Source organism: Palaemon carinicauda, chromosome 10 (assembly GCF_036898095.1).
Source record: "Palaemon carinicauda isolate YSFRI2023 chromosome 10, ASM3689809v2, whole genome shotgun sequence".
Lineage (NCBI taxonomy): Eukaryota > Metazoa > Arthropoda > Malacostraca > Decapoda > Palaemonidae > Palaemon > Palaemon carinicauda.
Genome location: NC_090734.1, coordinates 136,828,258 through 136,853,257, shown reverse-complemented (window position 1 = coordinate 136,853,257; position 25,000 = coordinate 136,828,258). Strand labels below are relative to the sequence as shown.

At 34.7% G+C, this 25,000-nt stretch overlaps 1 protein-coding gene across 3 annotated transcripts in view; it reads left to right on the top strand.

The window, feature by feature from the left end:
- Positions 1–25,000, top strand: part of LOC137648503 (calsenilin) — a 712,312-nt gene that overhangs the window by 606,967 nt on the left and 80,345 nt on the right. For 2 of the 3 annotated variants that reach the window (XM_068381424.1, XM_068381423.1), the window contains exon 6: positions 348–455. In XM_068381424.1, the coding sequence (XP_068237525.1) occupies positions 348–455 (108 nt within the window). The remainder of the gene's footprint in view (positions 1–347; positions 456–25,000) is intronic. The other variant, XM_068381422.1, reaches the window with a different exon arrangement.

The window sequence follows — 25,000 nt, the reverse complement described above, 5'->3', positions numbered from 1 at the left end:
TGAAATATTCAATTATCTTTGAGAAACGATTTCATGCCTTTAACCGGAGAGGATAACAACCAATCTATTTTTTTTTTAATTTCATTAGTTATGGTGACATTAATTTCACAATCATAGAGTCATCGCAGCCTCTCAGGGATGCCTTGCGAATGCAGCACATTTCAAACTCCTAAGAGCACTGATAAAGCTAATCTTGTAGCTAGTTCGTCTAAAATCTCACCAGTTGTGATCAATCGGCTTGTAGGAAATGCCTTCAGTGTTTAGTATGTGTTGCGGCGTATTTTTTCCAGTCTGTCTAACGGATCTGAAGGACATGTTGCTTATTATTCCCCTTTTTATTTCCTCAGGTAGAAGACAAACAGACGAGGGAACACGTGGAGAGGCTCTTCAAAAAGCTGGACCTCAACGGAGATGGAGTGGTGACGATCGACGAATTCATCCAGTCGTGTATGCAGGTAAGATGGCTTTGGCGTTGATATTCCTGGACCGCTGTTGTTGATTTTAATCACGCTATATTTCATAATTGTTCACCAGACTGATCAGAGGTATTCCTCGTTTATCATTTTGTATAGTGACCGCAAAATTGGAGCCTCCGTAATGGATTTCCGTGCTTTTGTTAACAAAGATAAATATGTGTACTTTTTCGTTTACACAATCTACTGATGAGGAATTATTCAAATTCCTGTAAAAAAAAATATGGCCCTCTTAAGGAAATTTGCAAGCCTCTGTAAATGTAAGGGTGGAAAGATTAACCAGAAAATTTATGAAATTAGCATGAAATTCTAAATATTCGATTTCAGTAGGAGTGAAAACTAGACAAAAAAATTAGGGGAGCGAGTATGAAACCTTCATGCATATTGGATTAGTCAAAAAAAAAAAAAAAGGACATGCATATGCAACAGTAATCCAAGTCCCTGGACGTCTTATATACACCCGGTTAATCTCCTGAGGTAGAATTACGATTGCTATTGTCTCAAAGGATGAATTCGTGATTAAATACATTTAATTTAGAAAAAGTGGCATTTTCTTTTCATAATGTCATTTTGTTTACCTAAAGCTCTCAATCCTATGCTTATCCTTCTTTTAATTTTTGTCTTATATCCGGGGGAAACACTTACTTTCTGTCCTAAACACAGTATGTATATATATATATATATATATATATATATATATATATATATATATATATATATATATATATTGTGTGTTTGTTCCCGCGCATTTATGTTTGATGTTCTTATTTCAGATTTAATACTTGACATAAAAAGAACAATTCATACAAATCTCTTGTTTATATCAAATTAATGTTCTTATATTCTAAACAATGAAAAATTAAATTGAATAAATATACTTTGATGTATATTACAAATTGTAATTGTAAATGTTTTTGCTCATCGGTGTTTTTTATTATCTTGAACGAGTATCTATCAGATGATTAAGAGTAATTTTTTCAACTGGATGAAATATCGTTTTAGACACACTTTAACGGAGTTTCGAGTATCTACCAAACATCTTCGTGGTTCGGATGACCAGGTCTAATTTCTTACGTAATTCAGAACACATCTTCGTGGTTCTAATTTTTACGTAATTTCCCAAGAGCTGGCCCCGGAGAAAAGGGCAGCCATATAAATACTATTGCAGTCGGCATTTGTCTCGTTGTAAGTAGGATCAAAATCTCAGTGTCTTAGAGACAATGCTAGAAATGACATCAGCAAGAAACCTTGGCAGTGTCACACTTGTACATAAATTCACCTCACGAGTAGCAGCTACTTTTGGAAGTGAAAAATATAGAACAGAAGCTTGGTTTGGAAGAATGCAGTAGTAGGCCTACTGTTTTCACCCAAGGAAATCTCCGAAGTAGAGTAGAAAGCGCTACTTGCAAGTCTCCCCCCCCCCCAATTTTTTTTTCTGTCACGCAAAATTATAATGGATATAACATTATTATTCTAAAAACAAGTAAAGAAATACTGCCTCTTTTTCGCATTGCTTCCGACTTCGTAGCAAGCGACTAAATCCTTGCTAAGTTAGTAGCTTTCAAGACCACACCACATGCACGTTTATTTTCTACCTGTACTTTGCGGTCCTCCCCTACACTCTTCCATTTTTATGTGCTTCTTCTTGTAATTTGTGCTTCCTTATCATTGTTAATGAAGGAGAAATCTAGTATGAAGTATCTTCACACTCCTGTGCGTCTGTAAAGAGCATAACAGACTTAGGAATGCTCCGGAGGATTTTTGGCATTGGTAAGGTGTTTATAAATAGAACATATACTTTGGTATTTTTGGATGTTTATGTAAGACTTCTTCTAAGTTTTAAAAAAAAAAAAAAAACATTACCCTGTGTCCTTGATTTATAAGAATCCATCTGAATATTAGGGTGAAAATATTTAATATCTTGGGGTACACAGAAAAAAAAGAAAACCATTTACTGTTATCATTATACATTATACAAAAATTCTATTTCTTCTTTAATTAATAATATACTGTATATGCATACACAGATTTTGTTTTTATTTCTATACTTGAATTTGGAATATGTAACCTCCTCAATCAGTTGATGTATAAATAAATTCACCTCAGATCTATAAGAATGACACAGAATGTAATAACATATCTTTTCATAATAACTAATTGTATTATGAAAACACATGATTAAATTACTGGGAAAATGGCGATTACGGCCATGATTTATTTAAATCATATCAACTTAGCATATCTAATTTCAGTTAAAAATTCCCAGTAAAAAAACACCTTAAATAGTTTCTCATTGAGGGAATCTCTGCAATTCTTAATACATCTTTGTTAATGCATTTTTATACGGATGCCAGTGGGTCAGAAGGCGTGATTTTATTTTCATTAGGAAGGGTAGCTATCTTTATTCTACCCTATATAATAAGGAAAAAATGTCTGGCTATATATATATATATATATATATATATATATATATATATATATATATATATATATATATATATATATATAAATTTCTTTCCTGTCACGGTGAGTGGCAGGGGGAGAGGGACCAGTCATACCCTAATGAGAAGGAGTATCCGGTGAAGTACACTGGGAAACTACAATCTCCCACAAATTGCTGAATCGGCAGGTTGTAATTAGGAAAGGGAGAGGGGTAAGGATTGGAAAGGTTGAATCTGTGTCCATGCACATCTTTTTAAATATTTACCCATCATTTTTGACGGGTCGCGTACACTAGATATTATTATATTTACCAGTTAAGCTAGAACTCCAGTTGGAAAACCAAAATACTACAAGCACAACAACCCCAACGGGAAAAGCAGTGAAGTTTAACTGAGAAATGAAGAAGTAATGCATAACTATTACAGACAAATGATAATATAGAATAGGATAAAATAATCAACAATGTTGAATATATAAGTAGTAAAAACTATGGAAGACTTGGTAATCTTCTCAATTGTAAAAAAAAAAAAAAAATGTCTCCAAATCTTAACTTCTCAAGTTTCACTGATCATTCAAAAATTTAGTAGCAGTGAATCAAACTTCTAGAATATTATTTAGTACTGCCTACCTTGTATTCGGAGTGAAAGACAATGCCAGAAATTGATATCCATAACTGGGATAACGATTTTTGTTCAACAAGTTAAGATGTTAGTCTGATTCAGAAGAGCAGACTGAGGAAACTTTTTTCAAAACATGGCATAATAAACGAATAAAAGATCTCCTCAGGATAGGCAGGTTTCCAGAACCTTGAAAGACTTTTGCAGTATACATTTTTTTGTGGAATTCAAGAAGCAGACAAGATATGTTTCTTAAAAGTAAATTTGTTATTAAGAAGACACCTAGAATTTTAAATGTGCGAAATACAATTGAATAAAGATTGTCAATGCAAATATTTTGGTGGGGAGGATTCAGTGTCTGTCCCACTTAGAATCACACTTCATGTGTAGTTGGGTTAACCTTATACCCCATAATTTGCACCACGCACTAATTATAGCTATTTCTCTGTTAGGGGACTCATCCGCCGTAAGTCAAACGGTTAATCTTATGTGCATTAACACCAAGCTTGTTTTAAAGGCTAAACCACATATGTAGGTTTGATATGAAAAATGAAGGGCCAAGAACACCATCATATGGAGCAATAGATATTACATACCTTTACTTACTACGGTGTCCATCAACAATCACTCTTTGCAATCTAGTAATTATAAATTAGATAATGATGTAAAGTAATTACCTACCAACTCCAATCTGTTTAGGTTCGAGAAGAATGGCCATATGATTTGCATAATCGATAGAATGACTACAATCAAGGCAAATTTTGTGACCTCCATAACCATAATCAAGGAAGCTTTACATAACACTGGATATTGTAAGAAGAGTCACAGGTTCCAAATCCTTGTAAAAGCAATACTGCAGACTAGGGAATGGATGATTATTTTCAGCATGGCCAATCAAACGTTTTGGCAACAGCCGTTCATATATTTAGCATATTAGGCTATGAAAATTGGGAGGTAATCAGATGTGTTGAAAACTATAACGTAATGGAGTAACATTATTAATCCTTGAACAATTTCAAATGAACCACTTCTTGTTTAGGAGTAAAGAAAGAAATCGGGTTTTTTTTTATATAAAAACAAAAGGGAAATATCTCTTTAAGCAGTCAGGCGAGAGTCTAATTTCGCTGGTCCATAAAGCTACACTATTGTTTAGCTGTGGGAAAACAAGTATAAGGCTGCTTTGAGTGTACCATTGCTCTGTTAATTGCCAAACACATCAGCAAAAAGGGAAGCTTTTTCTTTTGGACAATGAGAGGAAAGACACTCTAATTTAGGCAAAAGAGGAACTAGTAGATCTACATTAAAGATTACAGAACTAGGAGTTTCTGAATTATACCAGAGGGTTTCTTGTTTTCCGATAAGGACAAGTCTGTTTGTTTTTTTTTTTTTTTTTTTTTTTTTTTTTTTTTTTTTTTTTTTTTTTTCTTCAAATAAGTCCATCTACAATCATCATTGAGCTAAGCTTTGTCGTTAATACAGTAATTCAACGCCCTATGTATTATTATCATTATTAATTGCTAAGCTACAACCCTAGTTAGAAAAGCTGGATGCTATAAGCACAGGGGCCCCAACAGGGAAAATAGCCCTGTGAGAAAAGAAAAAAAGGAAAAACGAAATATGTTAAGAAGAGTAACAATATTGAAATAAATATTTCCTATATAAACTATAAAAACTTGAACAAAACAAGAGGAAGAGAAATAAGATAGAATAGTGGACCCAAGTGTACCCTCAAGCAAGAGAACTGTAACCCAAGACAGTGGAAGACCATGGTACAGAAGCTAGGGCACTACCCAAGACTAGAGAACAATGCTTAGATTTTGGAGGATCTTTCTCCTAGAAGAGCTACTTACCTTAGCTAAAGAGTCTCTTCTACTTTCACCAAGAGGAAAGTGGCCACTGAACAATTATAGTGCAGTAGTTAACCACTTGAGTTAAGATGAATTGTTTGGTAATCTTAATGTTGTCAGGTGTATGAGGCCAGAGGAGAATATGTAAAGAATAAGCTAGACTATTCGGTGTATGTGTAGGCAAAGACAGGATGAGCCGTAACCAGAGAGAGGGATCCAATGTTGTACTGTCTGGCCAGTTAAAGGACCCAATAACTCTCTAAAGGTAGTATCTCAACCGGTGGCTGGTGCCCTGGCCAACCTACTACCGTACTGATCCTCGCGATTCATAAACTCTATCACCACGTTAAGGTACCCTAATAATAATAATATATAATTTATTTATATGTACACATACGCATATATATGTATGTATATATATATATATATATATATATATATATATATATATATATATATATATGTGTGTGTGTGTGTGTGGGTGTGTGTGTTTGTTTATATATATTTGTGTGTATATATGCCAGTGGCTATTTTCACTTCGGTGATTCCGAAATACTGCTCTGTTAAATCCTCAAAATATATTTTGTTCGTAAATAGAAATTTCTCTAATGAAGATGGTAATCTCTTGAATGCGAGCTTTCAGAGCCTTCGTTGTGGTTGCCCAACCGCTGTGCAGTTTCCTTACTCGTTTCGCAAGGTATTAAACGAGGATCTGGCCTTGGCCGCCTTGTTTTCGTGCCCAACTCGAGGATATTTCTGAGTGGTAAAGGCTTATTATCTCATTTCTTCTTTGGCGTGTATTGTTACCTACCCAATTGAGGTTTTAAGAGCTGGAATGCTATTGCTCAGTAATTTTCTATTCTTAGTTTCACTTTGGTTGTGTTTTCATTCTTAGTTCCACTCTTTGTTTGTCTCTACTGTTATCTATCTTCAAGATAGAATATTAGTTAGAAAATAAGGGAGAATTGCTAGATACTTCCTGACTCCATATTACTATGATTGTTCTGTCGCAAAGTTTTTATCTTTAAAGGTCGTCATCTAAGATGTAAGTTTCCTGTGATTTATCTGTTTCCTTACTCATTTTCACCTTGCAAGTGGATCTGTCATTGTTTGTATTTCACAAACAAGTTCGAGATTTACTCTTTAAATGCCCTTGTGAGATCGCCCTTCATTTTATGCACACTGTTATTTTTCATTATACAAACCAGCTGTTCTAATATTGTTGTCCAACGCCTTTTTTTACATGAAAATTAAATCAGTGGATATTTTTTATGAAAATGTTTAAGCATACCGGCTTGGTATTTTTATACTATTCTGAATTCTGGGGAGAGAGGAAAGTGAAATTAGTCCTTGAATTACCTTGAAAAGGTCTCAACCAGAAGGCTTCTTGATCCTCCAGTTAGATTACGGTCCCAGAGTTTTCTTGCGACAGAGCGTAAGAATAAACTTACTTTTCTATTTCGCTTTATTTGATATTTGGTATTTACAGATTTTCATAATGTTCGTATTTCGAGTTTGGCTGAAGATGATGTTAAAGGTAATTGATTTGCAAATAATTTTACCCATTATTCTTCCACAGAAGACGCTGTTAAGAATCTATTCGATCTTTAATTGTTTGGTGTTGCTTACTTAGTAAACTTCTCTTTTCCGGTTATCAGCGACATAATTATGAGCAGCGTGAATATTGAAAACAACGTTCTACCAATTTATTTTTACCAAAAAAAAAAAAAAAAAACAATCTTAAATTTCAGTTCTGTGTTCTAGAAAAAACGGAAAAATATAGATTTATAATACAGTTACGTCATACATATACCAGGTATTACTTACAAACACAAACAGTACATAAGAAAAATTCATGCCAGTGTTACTTACTAAAATACCATATATTCACAAATAAGCAGTGACAAACATAAACAGGACATCGAAATTACAAGTTACTTGAAACTAATATCACCTTAAGCTTCCGGTTAATTTTCTCTTATTTTACCTTTGCTCTTGATTTAAGAAGAACTGGAGAATAAGAACTCTAAACCTTAAAAGGAAAAGAATGATGTGTCCGTAATGACTGGAATCTTTTGAAATGATGTCATTTGGACTTTTCCCAGGTTTCATCTTTTGACAAAGTTTTATTTTTCAATTCCTTCCATAGGCTATTCCTATTCTGTGTATATGTACTTTCGTGATCTTGCAGATATGAACATACATGCTAAGTATATGGGACGTTTAAGTATATATGGGTGCTTGCAGAGAGAGAGAGAGAGAGAGAGAGAGAGAGAGAGAGAGAGAGAGAGAGAGAGAGAGAGAGAGTGTGTATTTGCTGTTTGGATTATTTTATCAGATTTATTTGGTCACCACGTTCATATCAACACCCCCCCCCCCTATAAAAATAACTGTTATAGCCAAGAGGAAAAGATACAGGGTGAATAAAGTCGGACAGCTGCAGAAGGAATCAAAGCCAGACTTCAGGATAAGAAAAAAGGGCATATCCCTTGTAACGAGAAAGCTTGGAACAAAACAAAAAGTTAAAAACTTTGATGTTAAGAGAGAATCCAACTATACGGTACTTCAAAATAAAAGGGATTTTTGAAAGAAAAGAGGGTTCTTATATTTCCTTTTTATGCCTGAGCACATCAGACGACCGACTTACAAAAGAGGTGATGATTTGAAAGGGTAGTTGGATGTTTTAGTTTTCAACAAATCTTTCAAAAAGAGTTTTATATGTATACCCCGAAGCGTGGAGCACATGAGTTAATGGCATATAATTTACAGTCAACATTCAGAAAATAAGAAACAAATTTTTCCTTACTTGTGATAGAAAACATTAATTTGATCATTATAACTAAAATCTGTTGGATGCTTTTTATGAAAATTATAGTGAGATCAATATATTGAATGGGACTTTATTGCAAATAACTTAAACATACGCAAACCAATATACTGTATGTACAGTATATATATATATATATATATATATATATATATATATATATATATATATATATATATATATATGTATGTATGTATGTATGTATTTATAAATCTATGTATTTATATATATACACATATATATACATATATATATATTTGTTTGTGTGTATATATATATGTATATATATAAATATATATATATATATATATATATATATATATATATATATATATATATATATATTATATACTGTATACTAATTCTATGATGATAGTATGCTTTAGTAGCTGACTGATGTTTATAAGGTATCTTTCGTAGGTTCCGAAGGAACGTGGGAAGAATAATCTCTATATGCTTTATAGGCGAGTAATTGATAGAATGACTGCAAAATACATTTGCAATGAAATTTAAAGTAGCTGCCGTGTCTTTGCATCAGGAAACAGTAAGAAATCTAACCTATTTATAAAATGAAATAAAACTATCACTTTTTTTAATAACTGAATCGAATTAGGGAATGGTGCTTTTAAAGTTATATGCCGTTCTCTTGCATGGCCTTAACTTATAGATATTTTCATCTAACGCCCTTTGGTATAACTTCAACTGTTATTTTAGGTCAAAATAGAACTTCAATCATTAATGTGAATCCACTTTATGTAATAACGGATATCTGCTCTTTTTTGTTCAACTTTATATTTTATGTTAATATTTTACTGTACTAGTTTCATTTCATATTTAGCGCAATACTTTTATGGCCGAATTATCTTTACCAGTACACCCCAATTTCAGTCGCGATAACGTCAAGTTTGAGTTACACCAAGGTCAAGATTTATACTCTGGGTCACACATACACGACTTTCAATGTCGGTTAATTTTCAAACCTATAGTCATCAATTGTCATACCTTTTATCTCTAGTCTTGGGTAGTGCCATAGCCTCTGTACCATGGTCTTCCACTGTCCCTTGGGTTAGAGTTCTCTTGCTTGAGAGTACACTTGGGAACGCTGTTCTGTCTAATTTCTCTTCCTCTTGTTTTGTTAAAGTTTCCTTTCCTTTCTGGGCTATTTTCCCTGTTGGGGCCCCGGGACTTATAGTATCTTGCTTTTCCAACTAGCGTTGTAGCTTAGCAAGTAATAATAATAATAATTATTACCGTTTTATGTGGCCAATCACGGCGAGCCACACATGCTTATAAGATTTTCATATTATCATATACCATGTTACTGTTTAGGTTAATTGATCTCATGTAGTAACCCTATTCTTTTTTTATATATTACCTTATTGAAAGGTTACGAAAAGAAGGATATTTCCCCACAATCCACCCATCGGAATAAGTAAAAAAAAAAGAAATTACTACTTCACGTTAAGCTTATTCATACATAACGGCTTACTCTCAGAAATGTCTGATATAATGCCCAGGGACAGTGCTACTGCAACTAGCGATGATGCAAAATATAAGACATGTCTGTCATTGCGGGAAAGCCCTAAAAGTTAAATGCTGGTCAGGGAATGGAGGGAAGTCTTACGAAGACTCTCTTCTTCAGTTAAGGATCAGTGTCACTTACATATATCTTAGTTGGCGCGGACAAGGCCGAGTCTTACGGTAAACGAAGTAATTGAGATGGAAAGTCTACAGTCTCCTGCGAATACCCGAAAAAAAACATTGTGAAAACTAAACACAAGGTGTTAACAACGAGTTTACATGTTTATTTTCAAACAGCTAGGTACTTTACCCCAGACACACACGTCAACAAGCATCTTGAAAGATTTCACTGGTAGAATCACACAACCTTTCTGACCTCATGCGCTTGGGAAGAAATGTTTCGAGGGGCCCCACACTGCAGAGTCAGCAGCAAACCCTTGCCTGGTCCTCCCTGGTCCTTTCTTGTGGGAAAGGGCGTAAAGTGCGGATGAATTTTGCCTAATTCCGGGTAATAAGGAGACAATGTAAGGACCTGTCCCTCTTTCTCGTAGATTTTAAAAGGAGCTGGTATTTCCTGTTATCTAACTACGGTTTTAAGACGGCCATGTTTTAGCCAATGTGTTACTGCCACATAGCTTTGTGTGTATGTATGTATGCATGTATTTATGTGTATGTGGTTCTGTGTGTTTGTGAGGAAAGGGCGAATGTTTCAGAGGCCGTTCGATGATTATCTCTGAAGTCAACTCATTTTATGGAGAACAGCTAAACGTTGAAAAGAAGCTTGTGTTTGAATGTTTATTTGTTTAATTATCTCTTTGATGTATTTTAAACAAATTAACTTTGAATATAAAATCTACTTGAAAAAAAATCATTAAATTATTTATATTTACAAAAGAGATAACAAAACCTATGATTTGATAGAGACCTACATAAATCAAATTATAATTTACAATTGTAATACTAAGCATTAACACATTTTTATTTATATTGGTTATAATACATTCACCTACAATGTGAATTAACGCAGTTATCCACATTATTACCCAGAATTAATCATGGTTATTTAACTCATTGAATTACGCAATTTTAATACACATTCATATTAGTCTATCAATTACTGCTACACAAATCTGGAGGTAAAATCTTAGCATAGTTCCGATTGCGAGAAGACTTACAAGATTATAGAACCCAGAATGCTACGCAGTGGTCAATCAATCATGCTATACTGTAGACTGGCGAAGTAGTTTTTGTAACTAAAACAATGAATGGAAGATAGAAGTCTTGCGTATTTTTCACAAAAAACTAACCACTAATTAGAAAAAACATCTATGTCGATGCGAAGATCTATTCAAGAAACGTATGTATGTAAGGCAACTACAGCACATTACTGTATATGTACACACTATGTAATAATGCGTAGACACAATGGACAACAGTTCTGTTGTCCATTGTGTTTACGCAAATCCCATCCTCGTCAGGTCTACGCAATTAGCTCACGAAGCCTTACAAACTACGGCGTAGGTCCGGCATCGCTTGAATACACATCTAATATCTCAATGACACCCTTTAAAATATATGAAGCAGGAACTCATAGTTAACAGTAGGCAGGTTGGTTTGAGCAACATTCCTCCTGACACCCTTCTGGGTTATTCTGATTGGACGGATAATTTCCCAAGGACAAGTTCGCCTTCATTGTTCCTTTGTTTGTAGAAATTCTTAAGAATTTAAACATTTTGAAATTTAAAATATTATAAGAAAATCCTGTCACCTACCTGGGGAATGAGTTATCTGTGCCATAGGCTTCGTAAGATTTTTATAAGTGAGATCGTTCTCTTCTAACCAGTATTTTCATTCCAGACCATAGATTTGGTACATCTCCCGACTGAATTCAAACGTTTTTTGTCTCAATTTTCATCCTTATAATATCTAAAATGCTAAATATTAAAAATTATTTGATAACTTAAATGAATGACACCTTCAGCATTAACATTTGTCTAAGATTAAGTCTACATTTTTTCAAACCCGACAAAAATACTACCTTTGAGAGAGAGAGAGAGAGAGAGAGAGAGAGAGAGAGAGAGATTTTGTGTTCACCCGACTGTTTTGGCTCTATGTAACCAAGGAATTTAATATTGTTTGTTACAGTTCTTTGTCAGTGATTGGTAGAAAAGAAGATGTTACGAACAAATGAAGTGTAAATTACACTAAGTTTTCGAATGGTTTTAGCATTAGATCTTACTTAAATGTTTGAGGAAGAAGGCATTTATGCATGGGCTAAACATTAGGGAAGCTGTGTTGGTTTCATTTACAAATTCTTTTAATTTTTCATTTGTAAGTACATATATTGATTTTTGGTGTCTAATCTCCCTTATATAATAACAAGTAAGACGGGCAGTATATGTACATATGTATGTATATGTATACATACATATATTTATACATATATAAATGCATATAAATATAAATGCATATCTATACATATAAATACATATATATGTGTATATGTACATATATATACATATATATAAAAATATATATACATACATATATAACATATATAATATGTATATATATGTATATATATATATATATATATATATATATATATATATATATATATATCTTTCCTATCATGCTGATCGGCATTGCTAAATGTATGCCCTCCCCAAGAGGTACAATGGGAAACCACAATCTCCCACAAATTGCAAAAATTGTGGCGTTGTTATCAGGAAAAGGGAGGGGGTGGGAAAAGTTGAATCTGTGTGTGTGTGTGCCTATCTATCTAGATATTTAGCCGCCACTTTTGATGGATCGCTACACTAGTTCGATAATAACCGTGGCAATAGCCCTGACGTACCAAGGTTTACATAGATGTACTATCCTCCAGCACCTAAGAAAATATCTCGTCTTATCTAATAGCTTACTTAGTTTTAGTTTTGTAGATTGAGAGTAGTCTGGCATGTTTTCTTTCGTGCATTCCAATAATATTCTAAAGTGCTAAAGAGAAAAGTAGAATTTTAGAGATCTCCGTTCCAAGCCATTGAGAAAACTCATCATTAATCCATGGATTGGTGTCTCAGAAATAGTGTGTGTGTGTGTGTGTGTGTGTGTATATATATATATATATATATGTGTGTGTGTTTGTGTATATATATATTTATATATGTGTATATATATACATACATGCATACACACATATATTTAAGATAAGAAAACATGCGGAAAAGCAATGACTACGAGGTAAGAGTATATCTCAACTTGTAGTGAATCATTTATTTCTGTATTAGGAAATTTTATTTAGAATAACAGTATAGGCTAATTGAAGGACAAAAGCTCTGAATCCAGAAGACTTGTTAGACTTTTTGGGTGATAATGTATTACAAGTATTCAAAGGCTAAACATTTGGTGAAACACCTTTGAAAATTCTATTGTAGTTCTTTAGAACGGCATCTACAGCCACGTGAGAATAGACTGCACATAAGGCCAAGCAGAAAACGTGTGACAAGGAACCCTTATGCTCTTAGGTCCCCTTCGTCTGCGCAGTCGGTTTAAACACGTTCAAGATCGACTTAGAGATGTGGATTAGTCTCCTTAATATCCGTAGACTTTAAGGCTTAGAGAAATACTAATGAGCTTTGATGAAAAATGACGTTCATCTTAACGGCTAAGGAGCAGTTATATGGGTAGCTAAAGAGAGTTGGATCTCTTAGATAATTTGTACTCTTTGGGAGGTGTACTGTACATTACTAGCAAATCGTGTTTACATATTTTTATTCGTAAAATTATCTTACCCGATTGGAATTGGTTTTTAATATCTATTTTAATTTCAGATAGTATTTATTTTATTAGCTCATGGAATTCAGAATATTCGTTGATGATCTGGTGTGAAAGAAAAACCATGCACACTTCAGTTCAAAGTCGACTAATATTCCACTCTAAAGAGTGTATAGTAAGCCACAGCACGCCAGTTTACTAAGCCTTCCTAGTGTAGTATATAAACAGAAATCGCGTGGAGAGCCTTGCAGGATCCACTCTATAACGGAGAAGGGTTCACTAGAACACTATGACCTTTGCTCTTCCCTGTTCGTATGGTGTTCAAACATCGATTCTTACCGACGCGTCACAGTCTCTCAGGAGGCTCGTCGCTTCGGGCTATGTAAAGTTTACTTGCTGTGTGTTGCGTACGATTAGTAAATATCAGTGATTCGAAAAGCAAGTATTTATTTTCTAAATACATTTCATTCTAGTAATTGTATTTGGATTTATCATGGTGAATCATCTTACCCTATTCAAAAAACAGATTGGATACAACCTATCTCTCTCTCTCTCTCTCTCTCTCCTCTCTCTCTCTCTCTCTCTCTCAGTTACCTTGAATGTTTTACAGTGGCCCGAGATCAATCTTGGAGTTGGAGACAGGTGAATGATATTTGTCTGTTTCTAGGTAATTAAGCCTTGGATTTGGTTGATAGTTTAATTTCCCATCAAGATTGTTTTTGGGATTTAGAAACAGTGAATAATGATGAGGAATTTCAGCACAGTCAGTGATAGTCAAACAATGAATATGTAACGAAGTAGAACGAATTGATATTGCTGTTTTTTGATAGGGGTCGGAATTTCATCCTATGTGGATGCGGGGAACCTTAAGGGGAAAAACACACACATATGTATGTATGTATGTATGTGTATATATATACATATATATATATGTATATATATATATATATATATATATATGGCTAAGTAGTATGTCACTGTTATAAGTTTCCTGGACCAAGGTTCCCGGCCGGTCAGAAGCTCTGATCCCGAGGTCGGTAAGAGAATCCAGGCATTAATGTGTCAAAATATATGGCTTATTTGAATATATATATATATATATATATATATACATATATATATATATATATATATATATCATCGGTGCTCGAATCGTCGATTATTAGACTTCGAGGATTAGGTACTAGATTGACGTTATGATGGCAAGTTAACTTTCCAGTCAGGAAAAATTTTTTTTCTAATCCTCCTCCTATTGAAAACATTAATGCTGAGTCTGTCAATTTGTATTTGATGGTATACTGCAATTTCCAATGTCCTCTTCAATTTCCAGAAGATTAGATTGAATCTCTCTCTCTCTCTCTCTCTCTCTCTCTCTCTCTCTCTCTCTCTCTCTCTCTTTAAAGTATAAGTTAAATGATGATGTCAAAAACATCCTTGAAATGGTATATAAATTTTACTTACAAAATGCAGTCGAATACTTTACTGGGGTTGTTCAATATAATGTTATTCTATGGATAAATAAGTAAAAAATTATTTCCGATAATCTCGTCAAACTTTTTTCGTACCTTGATTCGTATATGGGGTCTTTTGACTGGCCAGATAGTACTACATTGGATCCTTCTCTCTGGTTACGGTTCATTTTCCCTTTGCCTATACACTCACACACCGAGTAGTCTGGCCTATTCTTTACATATTCTCCTCTGTCCTCGTACACCTGACAACACTGAGATTACCAAACAATTCTTCTTAGCACTGTAATTGTTCAGCGGCCACTTTCCTCTTTGAAATGGTAGAAGAGACTCTTTAGCTGTGGTAAGCAGCTCTTATATGAGAAGGACACTCCAAAATCAAACCACTGTTCTCTAATCTTGGGTAGTGCCATAGCCTCTGTACCATGGTCTTCTACTGTCTTGGGTTAGAGTTCTCTTGCTTGAGGGTACACTCGGGCACACTGTTCTATCTTATATCTTTTTTCTCTTCCTCTTGTTTTGTTAAAGTTTTTATAGTTTATAAAGTGATATTTATTTTAAAATATTTTATTTTTTTCCTTGTTCCCTTTCCTCACTGAGCTATTTTCCCTGTTGGAGCCCCCGGGCTTATAGCATCCTGTTTTTCCAACTAGGGTTGTAGTTTAGCAAGTAATAATAATAATAATAATAATAATAATAATAATAATAATTCATAAAATAAGAAGAACTATGTTTTATTATTAATATGAGATCAAATTATACATATACACACACACACACACACACACACATATATATATATATATATATATATTATATATATATATATACAGTATATATATATTTATATATATATATATATATGTGTGTGTGTGTGTGTTTTGTCTATTTTGCCTTTGGATTCGGGGCTAACAGAAGTTGTTAGTCTCCCATTACATGTGTGTATATAGTTGAGGTTGCTGGTTACAGTTAATAGGAACTAAAAACTTTGCATCTATCTGTAATTTGATAATGCCCGAAAGCTTTTTTCATAGAGGGAGGAATCCAGAATCCATGCCCGTATTAACTTGCTGTAACCACAGTTATCAGTTATCTTACTACTAGGTACATAGTTCAATATGTTTAAATGGAGCTTTGGGTCTCTTCACACCACGGGGACAATGCAGATTTATCTAATGCTCCCAAGAGTTCCAGTGATTCATAGTGAATGCCATTAACTCTCTTTTTTATTCTACTATACATGCCATATAAAAGTAATGTTTATAGTGATTACTTTTACACATAAAACCATTTATACTAACCTATTAGATGTATCACAAATGAGAAATTTTTATGTTTTGAGCAGATGTTTATGTAATCTGGGAAATATTTACCCCACCTTCCTCCCCACCTGGTGTATTAAATAGTGTTGATCACATACTAAAATCTATTCTTAAGCTTTTGAGCAATGTTGTTCTTGTTTAGGGAAAGTGCTTTAAAGTATCGCATCTGCATAACGAGACACGTGTAGCCAACCACTTTTTTCCCCTGTTCAAGAATATGGAACAAGTCCTTTCGCTGCCTCTTCTCCCGTGGGCAGGAAGTTTCCTCGTAAAATATTTCTCGGGATATGACCTCAAAGCGAAGGGGAAACATACAAGAATATTCTTCTGAAGGGAAAGGCGAGATACAAACTATACAAAGGTACTGTACAACATATGTGGTATCTGGCTGCTGTGAAACTCACTGGAAGGTTTCACGTCTGCTTTTGTTGATATGTATCATCATTTTCATTCCTGTTTAAGATTGCTTACGTTTTTTCTCGTTTTATTTTGGTTTTTCAAGATGTATTTACTTTAGGATGTCAATCTCTTATCTTTGAATGTGTATGCACCATTAGTATAGTAAAGTCATGTATGATCATACGAAGATTTGAAAGAACAGAGAGAGAGAGAGAGAGAGAGAGAGAGAGAGAGAGAGAGAGAGAGAGAGAGAGACTTGAAAAGGGTTTCTCATAAAAGAAATCCCCGAGAGAGGGATCACATAGTAAAGATCCTACTGAGAAAGTCTGGATTACATTTAATCCTGAAAGCTCACAGACAAGCTGGTTGTAGGTAATGCGACTGAATATGACGATTTTTAGATGGCAAATAGAGAATAGAGACGAAATGGGAAAGAAAGATGGAGGATATTAAGCAAGGGAGGGATGCCCTGTCGCATCCGTCAATTGAATTGACAGCCCTGAAGTAATTTTCAATTAAAAACAGTATGGTGTATTTTTTGAGAATACATTTTTGAAACTATCATATATACATTATTTTAAGTCATCGGAATACGAAGTTGATTAATGTATCATTCAATCAAATGTAAATTAGTGCTACTAAGTCGTCGCCAATAATTTAGTTTAATAAGTTGTATAATTAACAATATTCAGTAATTAACATATGGAAAATATAGATATAAGCTGAATGATGGAAGCGGATTAATTTAACCGGTGAAATTATAATTCCAATTGTCCGTGAAAAAGCAAACCGGGAATATATTCAAGAGCAGAGTAACGATATATTAGTCATTTGTACATTTTTATCTGAATAAATATTCTTGAGACATTGTTCCGACATCGGCCAAATAGTTTACTCTATCTCTCTGAACTGACATTTGATGCAATATTTGTTACTAGCGGTAAAGTTTGAAAGATATAAAGGATTTTATCATCATAATTATTAGACTAGTAGGTTGATGTAATTAAAACTATATCACAAATAATCTCTTGTTTTCACTTTCAACGTTTATTTTCAGCATAAGTATACAGAATATCGCTTGCTCTAGTCCATGCTCTCTTCTCCCTGCTGCATTCACTCTTTTTCATCTTAAGAGAGTAAACACACACACACTCTCTCTCTCTCTCTCTCTCTCTCTCTCTCTCTCTCAATACCACAGTAACGATAGCTTCCGGAAACGTTCTCTATTCCAGTTATAATCCATAGAAGACATAGTAGTTGCTTTCGTCATGCACTGATAACCAATATCTTCATATTCCAGTAATTTTCAGAAATTTTCAAAATGAGCGTAAAAGATGTCTCTTTGTTTCGAGTTGTTTACTTCCCGTTGACGGGAGCGAACTCGTCTGTGCTATGATATCGAACAATATGTGATGTACTGTTTTTTCCGTTCGCAACGTTTTCTTTTGTAAGGTTTCGTCGCCGCGAATTCAACCATTCCACTATCATCTGTTGGAATCATTTGTTGCTAGATGGCTCTTTTTGATTTTGCTTGAGGTCGCAGAGTTTTTAATTTCTTATACATTTTGAGTTTATTATGTTGACTAAATATTATATCTTGTTATTTCAGTAGCCTGTAGACGTATTGGATATAAATTCAATTTCATCAGCAAATTAACCATCTATATAGCTGCGTATAATCTCCATTTTTGTATTGCCGTATTATTGTGAGGAATATCTTCTGGAAATAAGAATGTTCCACGCTTTGTGGTGAGGGTCACGTAAGTCTTCCGTTGTTTCTCGTTGCCTCAGTTCACCTGCGGCTTTAATGCGATTTCTCTCTGATCGATTTAATACTATACAAACTTTAAAAGATACATTTTTCAAATAAAACCTCTCCCTTGGATAGATTTCAACGTTTCATCAATATTCCGTAGTGTGGTTCGCGTTGTATGAAACTTTTCAAATACGTAGATAAGAGTTAACTGGTCACCTGTCCGAGTGTAATGCTTCAGTGCGAAGTTGAGATGCTCAGTAGAAAGATACCGTCTGCGTTGTTGTCCAATGGAGGTTTCTCGTTGCTGGGATCGTTGCGAGAAATACCAGTCTTGTGTGGATTGCAGTGATAACTACGTTAACGATGGATTTCCAATTTATCACCTTGCTCACTGTGGCGCTGGAAGCGAATATTATGTAGGTGTGATGAAGTGCTTTTAAATTTATGAATGGTTATGACGGAATAGTGAAAAACTATTTTACAGTTTCATTCCATAAACTCCATTATTGAACTGCGTTTGTGTGGAGTTGAACTATAAATTTTACAGTGAAGTTTTCTTGAAATATATCCCATGAAGTTATCGCATCGGTGATCACTTTCTTTTAGCACTTAAAAGAAATAAGTCAATTGTGATAATTTTAGAGCCCAGGTGGATATTCCAAAGCCATGTCAAGTGTTGAGTTGCAGTGGAGAGGTTTAGTGGAAGGGATGGCGGTCACGGTGAGCAACACGTGACATTTCTTCCAACCTTATCCTCTGTAAGTCTTTAAACTCTTAAATTCACTTGTTCTTGTTGACTCTCTTAAATCACCTCCTCTTCCGCCTTCTCTTCATGGAAGAGGATATGGATGACCCCAGGAATCCAGTGGCATATGTTGATTCACCTGTGGACCCATTCAGTGATTATTCAGATCAAGAAAATGGAGAACCCACAGACGGTAGGCCTTCCATTCTTATAACTTTTCAAAACTCGGCGTCTTATTATACTTCCTACATGGGTGGACAGGGTGCCAGAGGCCAAGGAGGCCGTAGAAAGAATAGTGATGTCATGGAGTCTCCCGTTCAACAGAACAATCATCCCATTGTGGTTATGAATGATTACCCAAATCCTGGGCCTGTGCTTGTGGCAGTGAATAGTCGTAAACACAGCTGTGATCGAGGATATAATAATCCTTTTCTCAATGCTCCCTTATCCACTGGTCCTCCCGCGCCCTCTGGACCCCCTGGTCCCACGGGACCACCGTTACCCCCCCGGGCCTAACCTGCCCCCTTCGCGAAGAGATTCCATTAACCTCAGCTCGAGTACCCTTGAAATGCCCAAGAAACGTCGTGCATCAGTGGTACCGGGAGTTGCAAGAGGGAGAAATTCTATATCGGTCTCAAGGCCAAACTCTCGTCAGGTCAACCTTGAAACATCGACTTTGCCACGAGGACCGAAAATCCGGCCGCCAAGGAATTCCCACTCGATGCCTACTCTCAACGAAATAGAAATAGCGGACGTTGATTTCGATAGGCTGAGAGTACCCGACCCTTCACCAAGACCTTCCCTGTGTTCGTCAGCTAATACTGACCACGGTGAAAGACGGTCTCTTATTCCCGAACAGCCACACAGAAGCGAAGAAGAGTGGAATCCTCACAAAAAACCTAACTGGCTCTCTCTCAATCTGGACGAAGAGAGAGAAAAGCCTAGGGCACGTACCAGGTCCGTTTATGTGGCAGAAATTTGGCCGTCTTTGGTATGCATCCTGACAGCTGTTCTCGTCACCCTCATAATATATTTGCTTATCTCCTACTTGTACACTCAGCCTTTTCCTTCCAACACCAGGAATCCAATTCTTCCGGCACAGCCAAGGTTTCCCCCACCTCCTGGGTACGATTTCAATGGGTATCATTACCCTTACAATCCAGCCATCTACGAACAATACCCTCCGTACCCTCCGCCACCGAACCAGCAACAGAATCTACCGCCGCCTCCCAGCCCATGACAATCGTGGGCCCGTTGGTGTCATGACCATCTTGTGGACCGTAAAAAAGAAGTGACAAGAATAGATTTTGAGGTAAAATAAAGGGACCGAAGTTCCGGTTAAGAAATCCGTCTTTCGTTCCAAACACCAAGGGGGCCACGAAAAATCTTAAGTTCTAGTAAGTAAATGTGCATAGAGTGCTTGCAAGAACACAAAATCTCAAGTCAATCCGACTCCTATGGTTTGTACACTAAAGGAGAAAGATGGAAATTTTGGCCGTAGTTTGTACACCGAAGGTGAAAGATTGAAATTTTTGACACGGAGTGAATAGCAGCACAATTTAATAGGAATTCGTTGCTCATCTTGGGATTCCTAAACGTCTCCAGAAAAGAAAATGCCTCATTGATTGTTGGCACAGAACTTGCATTTATTAGTTCAGGATGTGTAACAAACAGTAAAGGAACGGTGTTACCTTCCACCGTTTTGGAAACTCAAACATATAAAACTTAAGTTTTGAATAAAGAAAATATGAACTTGCGATCCAGCCCTTTTTTTGAAAAGTGACTCTTACACGCGCAAATGAAGTTTTGTTTTTATGTTTTTTATTTACAGAATATTGAAATTTACCTGTACAAAGTTTCTACATAATGTCTTTTTTTTTCAAAATTATGGAAATGTTTTGTCACCTAGTAAAATCAAAGAAAGATCCATATCCGAAGATGTTAATGTTTGTCTTTTTTTATTAGAAATTTTATTACAAGTGTTTTGGTTTGGAAAAAATAACGTAAAGACTTGACAACACTTTTAATCTTCCAGAAATGTTTTTACTTATGTGTACCACTTTTCATAAAATAAATAAGAAACTAGATGCCTTTTCGTCACTTTCCTAAAAAGTATTTTGAAAATTGTACTCGAAAGTTTTATAAAGAAATTAGGATATCTCTGGACTGAATAGCTTTCTAGAACGATAGTAAATAGAATGCCGTCTTAAATGCGTTGTTATGAGATATTAAAACATATGGAAATAATCTAAAGAAGTTGGTAACGTCTCTGTCACCGTTATTTTGGGTAATACTTTGAATAAGACTCAGATTGCATGACCAGTACATGAAAACTGTGCACAGGCTAAACCCCTTCATATGTTTTCATAAAAATTATATTAGTAATTATTTCTCTTTGTACAATTGCTTTCCTAACGCCATTAAATTACAACTCTTCTTCCACTCTGTTTTATAGACAAAATAGCCCGGTGACATTGTTACTCCTATAGTATATATATATATATATATATATATATATATATATATATATATATATATATATATATATATATATATATTTTTTTTTTTTTTCTTTTGCTAATTATGAGTTTTTTTGTTCAAAATTCCTACCCTTTTAGTTACAGTGCAAATATTTATTTTCAATCTATTGTTATTCAGATTTTACGACAAAATTAGTGTTTCTTTTAAAATTATTCTTCACGCTTCTTCATATATTAGTGCATCTCTAATATTTTAAATTTGTATGTTTATCAATACTGCATTTTTTAAATTATCACGTGTAACTGCTATCAATCCTTTTGTACAGTGTAAAATTAGTATAGTACCTTAATTTCATGAATACTCTCTGAAGTTTTTCATTTTTCAAATTGGAAACCTTAAGTCATCTTGTTTGTCTTTCAATTATACACTTTACATGCATCGTTGCAATTTCGACCGTAAGATAGTCTTTCCTTTCGTATCCATATAGTCGTATTGTTATAAAATACTACAAGTTTTTTCATGCATCAGTAGAATTCTTAATTTGGCCCTCTTTTTTTTTAATTGACCATTAATATTGATTGATAGTAATCTATTTTTAGCAATACGTTTCAATTATGTATAAAAGCTATTTTCAATGTTAAATTTGTTTTCAGTTGGTTTAGATTTTAAGGAAAGAACGACTATAAATGCCAAGGATTTCAATCTGTTCTATCTATTGTTTTCTAAGCATTGTTACCTCCGCCAATGAAGTTGGATGGAGGTTATGTTTTACCCCCTATTTGTGTGTTTGTTTGTGAACAGCTTCCTGGCCATAGTATTATGCGTAAAGTACTGCAACTTGCAGCGATTAACTATTATGTAAAAAACTGGAAATGATTACATTTTGGAAGGTCAAGGTCACGGCCAAGCAAAATGTCCCTATTCAAGTAATCAGCCATAAGTTTGGACATCGCTGTCATAGAGACTTCAAATTTATTTCATATTTGAGTGTATGGAAATCCACGCCAATTAGTACATGCTAAAGTCAAAGGTCAAGGTCAAGATCCAGCTAAAGATCGAGAAATAAGGTGACTCGGTGGAGGTCTGCGGTCTACTGAGTGCCCTTGTAGTTGTCAGAAGCATTCATCTCAATATAATATCTATTTTAATCTCTGAGTCGAAACTTGTTTTATGTCTCGTTTGTAAGCATCGAAACATCTTTCATAATTTAAGTTCATCTATATATAACGAGTATCTCTGAATTCACTTATATGCCCAGTAATTTCTACTTATGCTGAAAGGTTTAGCAATATTACTAAAAAGATGTTCATTTGTTATTTAGCTTTTGTTATTAAAGTGTCTTTTTGCTATTTTGTATTAAACTCCATGCATAATCTATCAACGGCTATTATTATTATTATTATTATTATTGTGGTAGGAGACCCTCTTTTAGGCAGGTTGAGTTAAAAGTAATGGCTGCATCGGCAGAGTTTATTTTCTTATCCAATTTTTCTATTTTCCGGATAATTCTCTTCTCTAGAGCGCTGCAATCAGCCAGCAGACTTGAAAAATTCATCAGTCGGGTGAATGACAAAATCGGGAAGACTTTTCAAGTATACCCCTATTTGTCGAGCTGATATTGTCAGTAACACCAAGATTATTGGTAGCGCCCCAGATAGTCGACGTCTACGCATCCTAGAAGCTCTACTGATACAGCGAGATAAACCCACCCTTAATACGACCCAAGAGATGTTTTTGTTACCATCATGCCGTCGTATTGATACATCAAGAAACCCCCATCAAGGAGGACCTAATGAAGACACTGCCAACCACGAAAATACCCCGAATTTTGACGCCGAAGTAGGACATGATCTCAGCCACGTGGGACACTTTTTTGAGCGGGAGAGCAGCCTGGCTGGCTCAGAGCGCGCCTCAGCCAATCAAAATTCAGGTCCCCGATGACGTCACAGACTGGTATTCCCGGCCGAGATCGTCGTACACCCGACACCATACCATATCAGCTCCGATCAACCAATGAAAACCAATAAAAATTCCAGCCCTTTCACTTGTAATCCTGATCCTGGGTATAAATACCACCCGACTGCAGCATCCACCTCACTCTCTACCTGAAGAAGAGGAAGGACTTATCCTCGAAACGCGTCGTAGTTTTTACTATTTTGTACCAAAAGTTTTACTTGTATTTTGTGAGAATATACTTGAAAAGTCTTCCCGATTTTGTCATTCACCCGACTGATGAATTTTTCAAGTCTGCTGGCTGATTGCAGCGCTCTAGAGAAGAGAATTATCCGGAAAATAGAAAAATTGGATAAGAAAATAAACTCTGCCGATGCAGCCATTATTATTATTATTATTATTATTATTATTATTATTATTATTATTATTATTATTATTAGCTAAGGTACAAATCTAGTTTGGAAAATAGGATGATTTAAGGTCAAGGGCTCCAACAGGGAAAAATAACCCAATGAGGAAACGAAATAAGGAAATAATTAACTACTTGAGTTGTAACGAATAATGCATATAAAATATCTTAAGCTCAGTAATAACGTTAAAACAAATCATGAAATATGTTGTTTTATGTGTCATATGTTTTTTTAATGTATGTTTTAAACTCCAATCTCCTAAGAACATTTGTATGGTTTCATTCTGATACAGAAGTATTTCTAGTTCTTAAGAAACTTCACTGATGGCTTTCAGTTAAATGTGCTATAATTCTATCTTAAAAGTTGTGCTTTACAACAACAACCACAACAACAGCAAATGCAATGATAACAGTAATGATAGTCATGATAAACACGACTAGAAGAAACCCATGTAAGAAGTATATTGATAAAAAATTAACTTATCAATGAAAATAAAGATGAATATAAAAAACATTCACATTTTGTTTATGGATGATAAAGTATTTTACGCGAATAGAAGAAACTTTAAATTAGAGAATTAGAAAAAAATACGTCCTTTAACCCCCCCCCCCCCCCCCCCCGTGACACGTTCTTTCATCAAGTGCTTCTTCTTCATTCTTGTTGTGAGTCTTTGGCTCTTGCCTCTTGTGACTTGTATTGTATTGTTAAAATTGTTATTATTAAGAATATTAAAATTATTATCATTATTAAGATTATTAACATTATTAAAATTTTCCATTTCTATCAGCAACCAAGTCCTCATGAAGTATCTATATTTTATGAAATATTTCATATTGATTTTCAATCTATTTTTTTCATAAACATTTTGCCTTAGGGTTTATAATTGAGATCAAAAGTATGTGCCGCCAATCTGCTCTTTTAAGGTTTCGACTTCCAAGATTTTCTTTCTTAATCCTACCGTCAC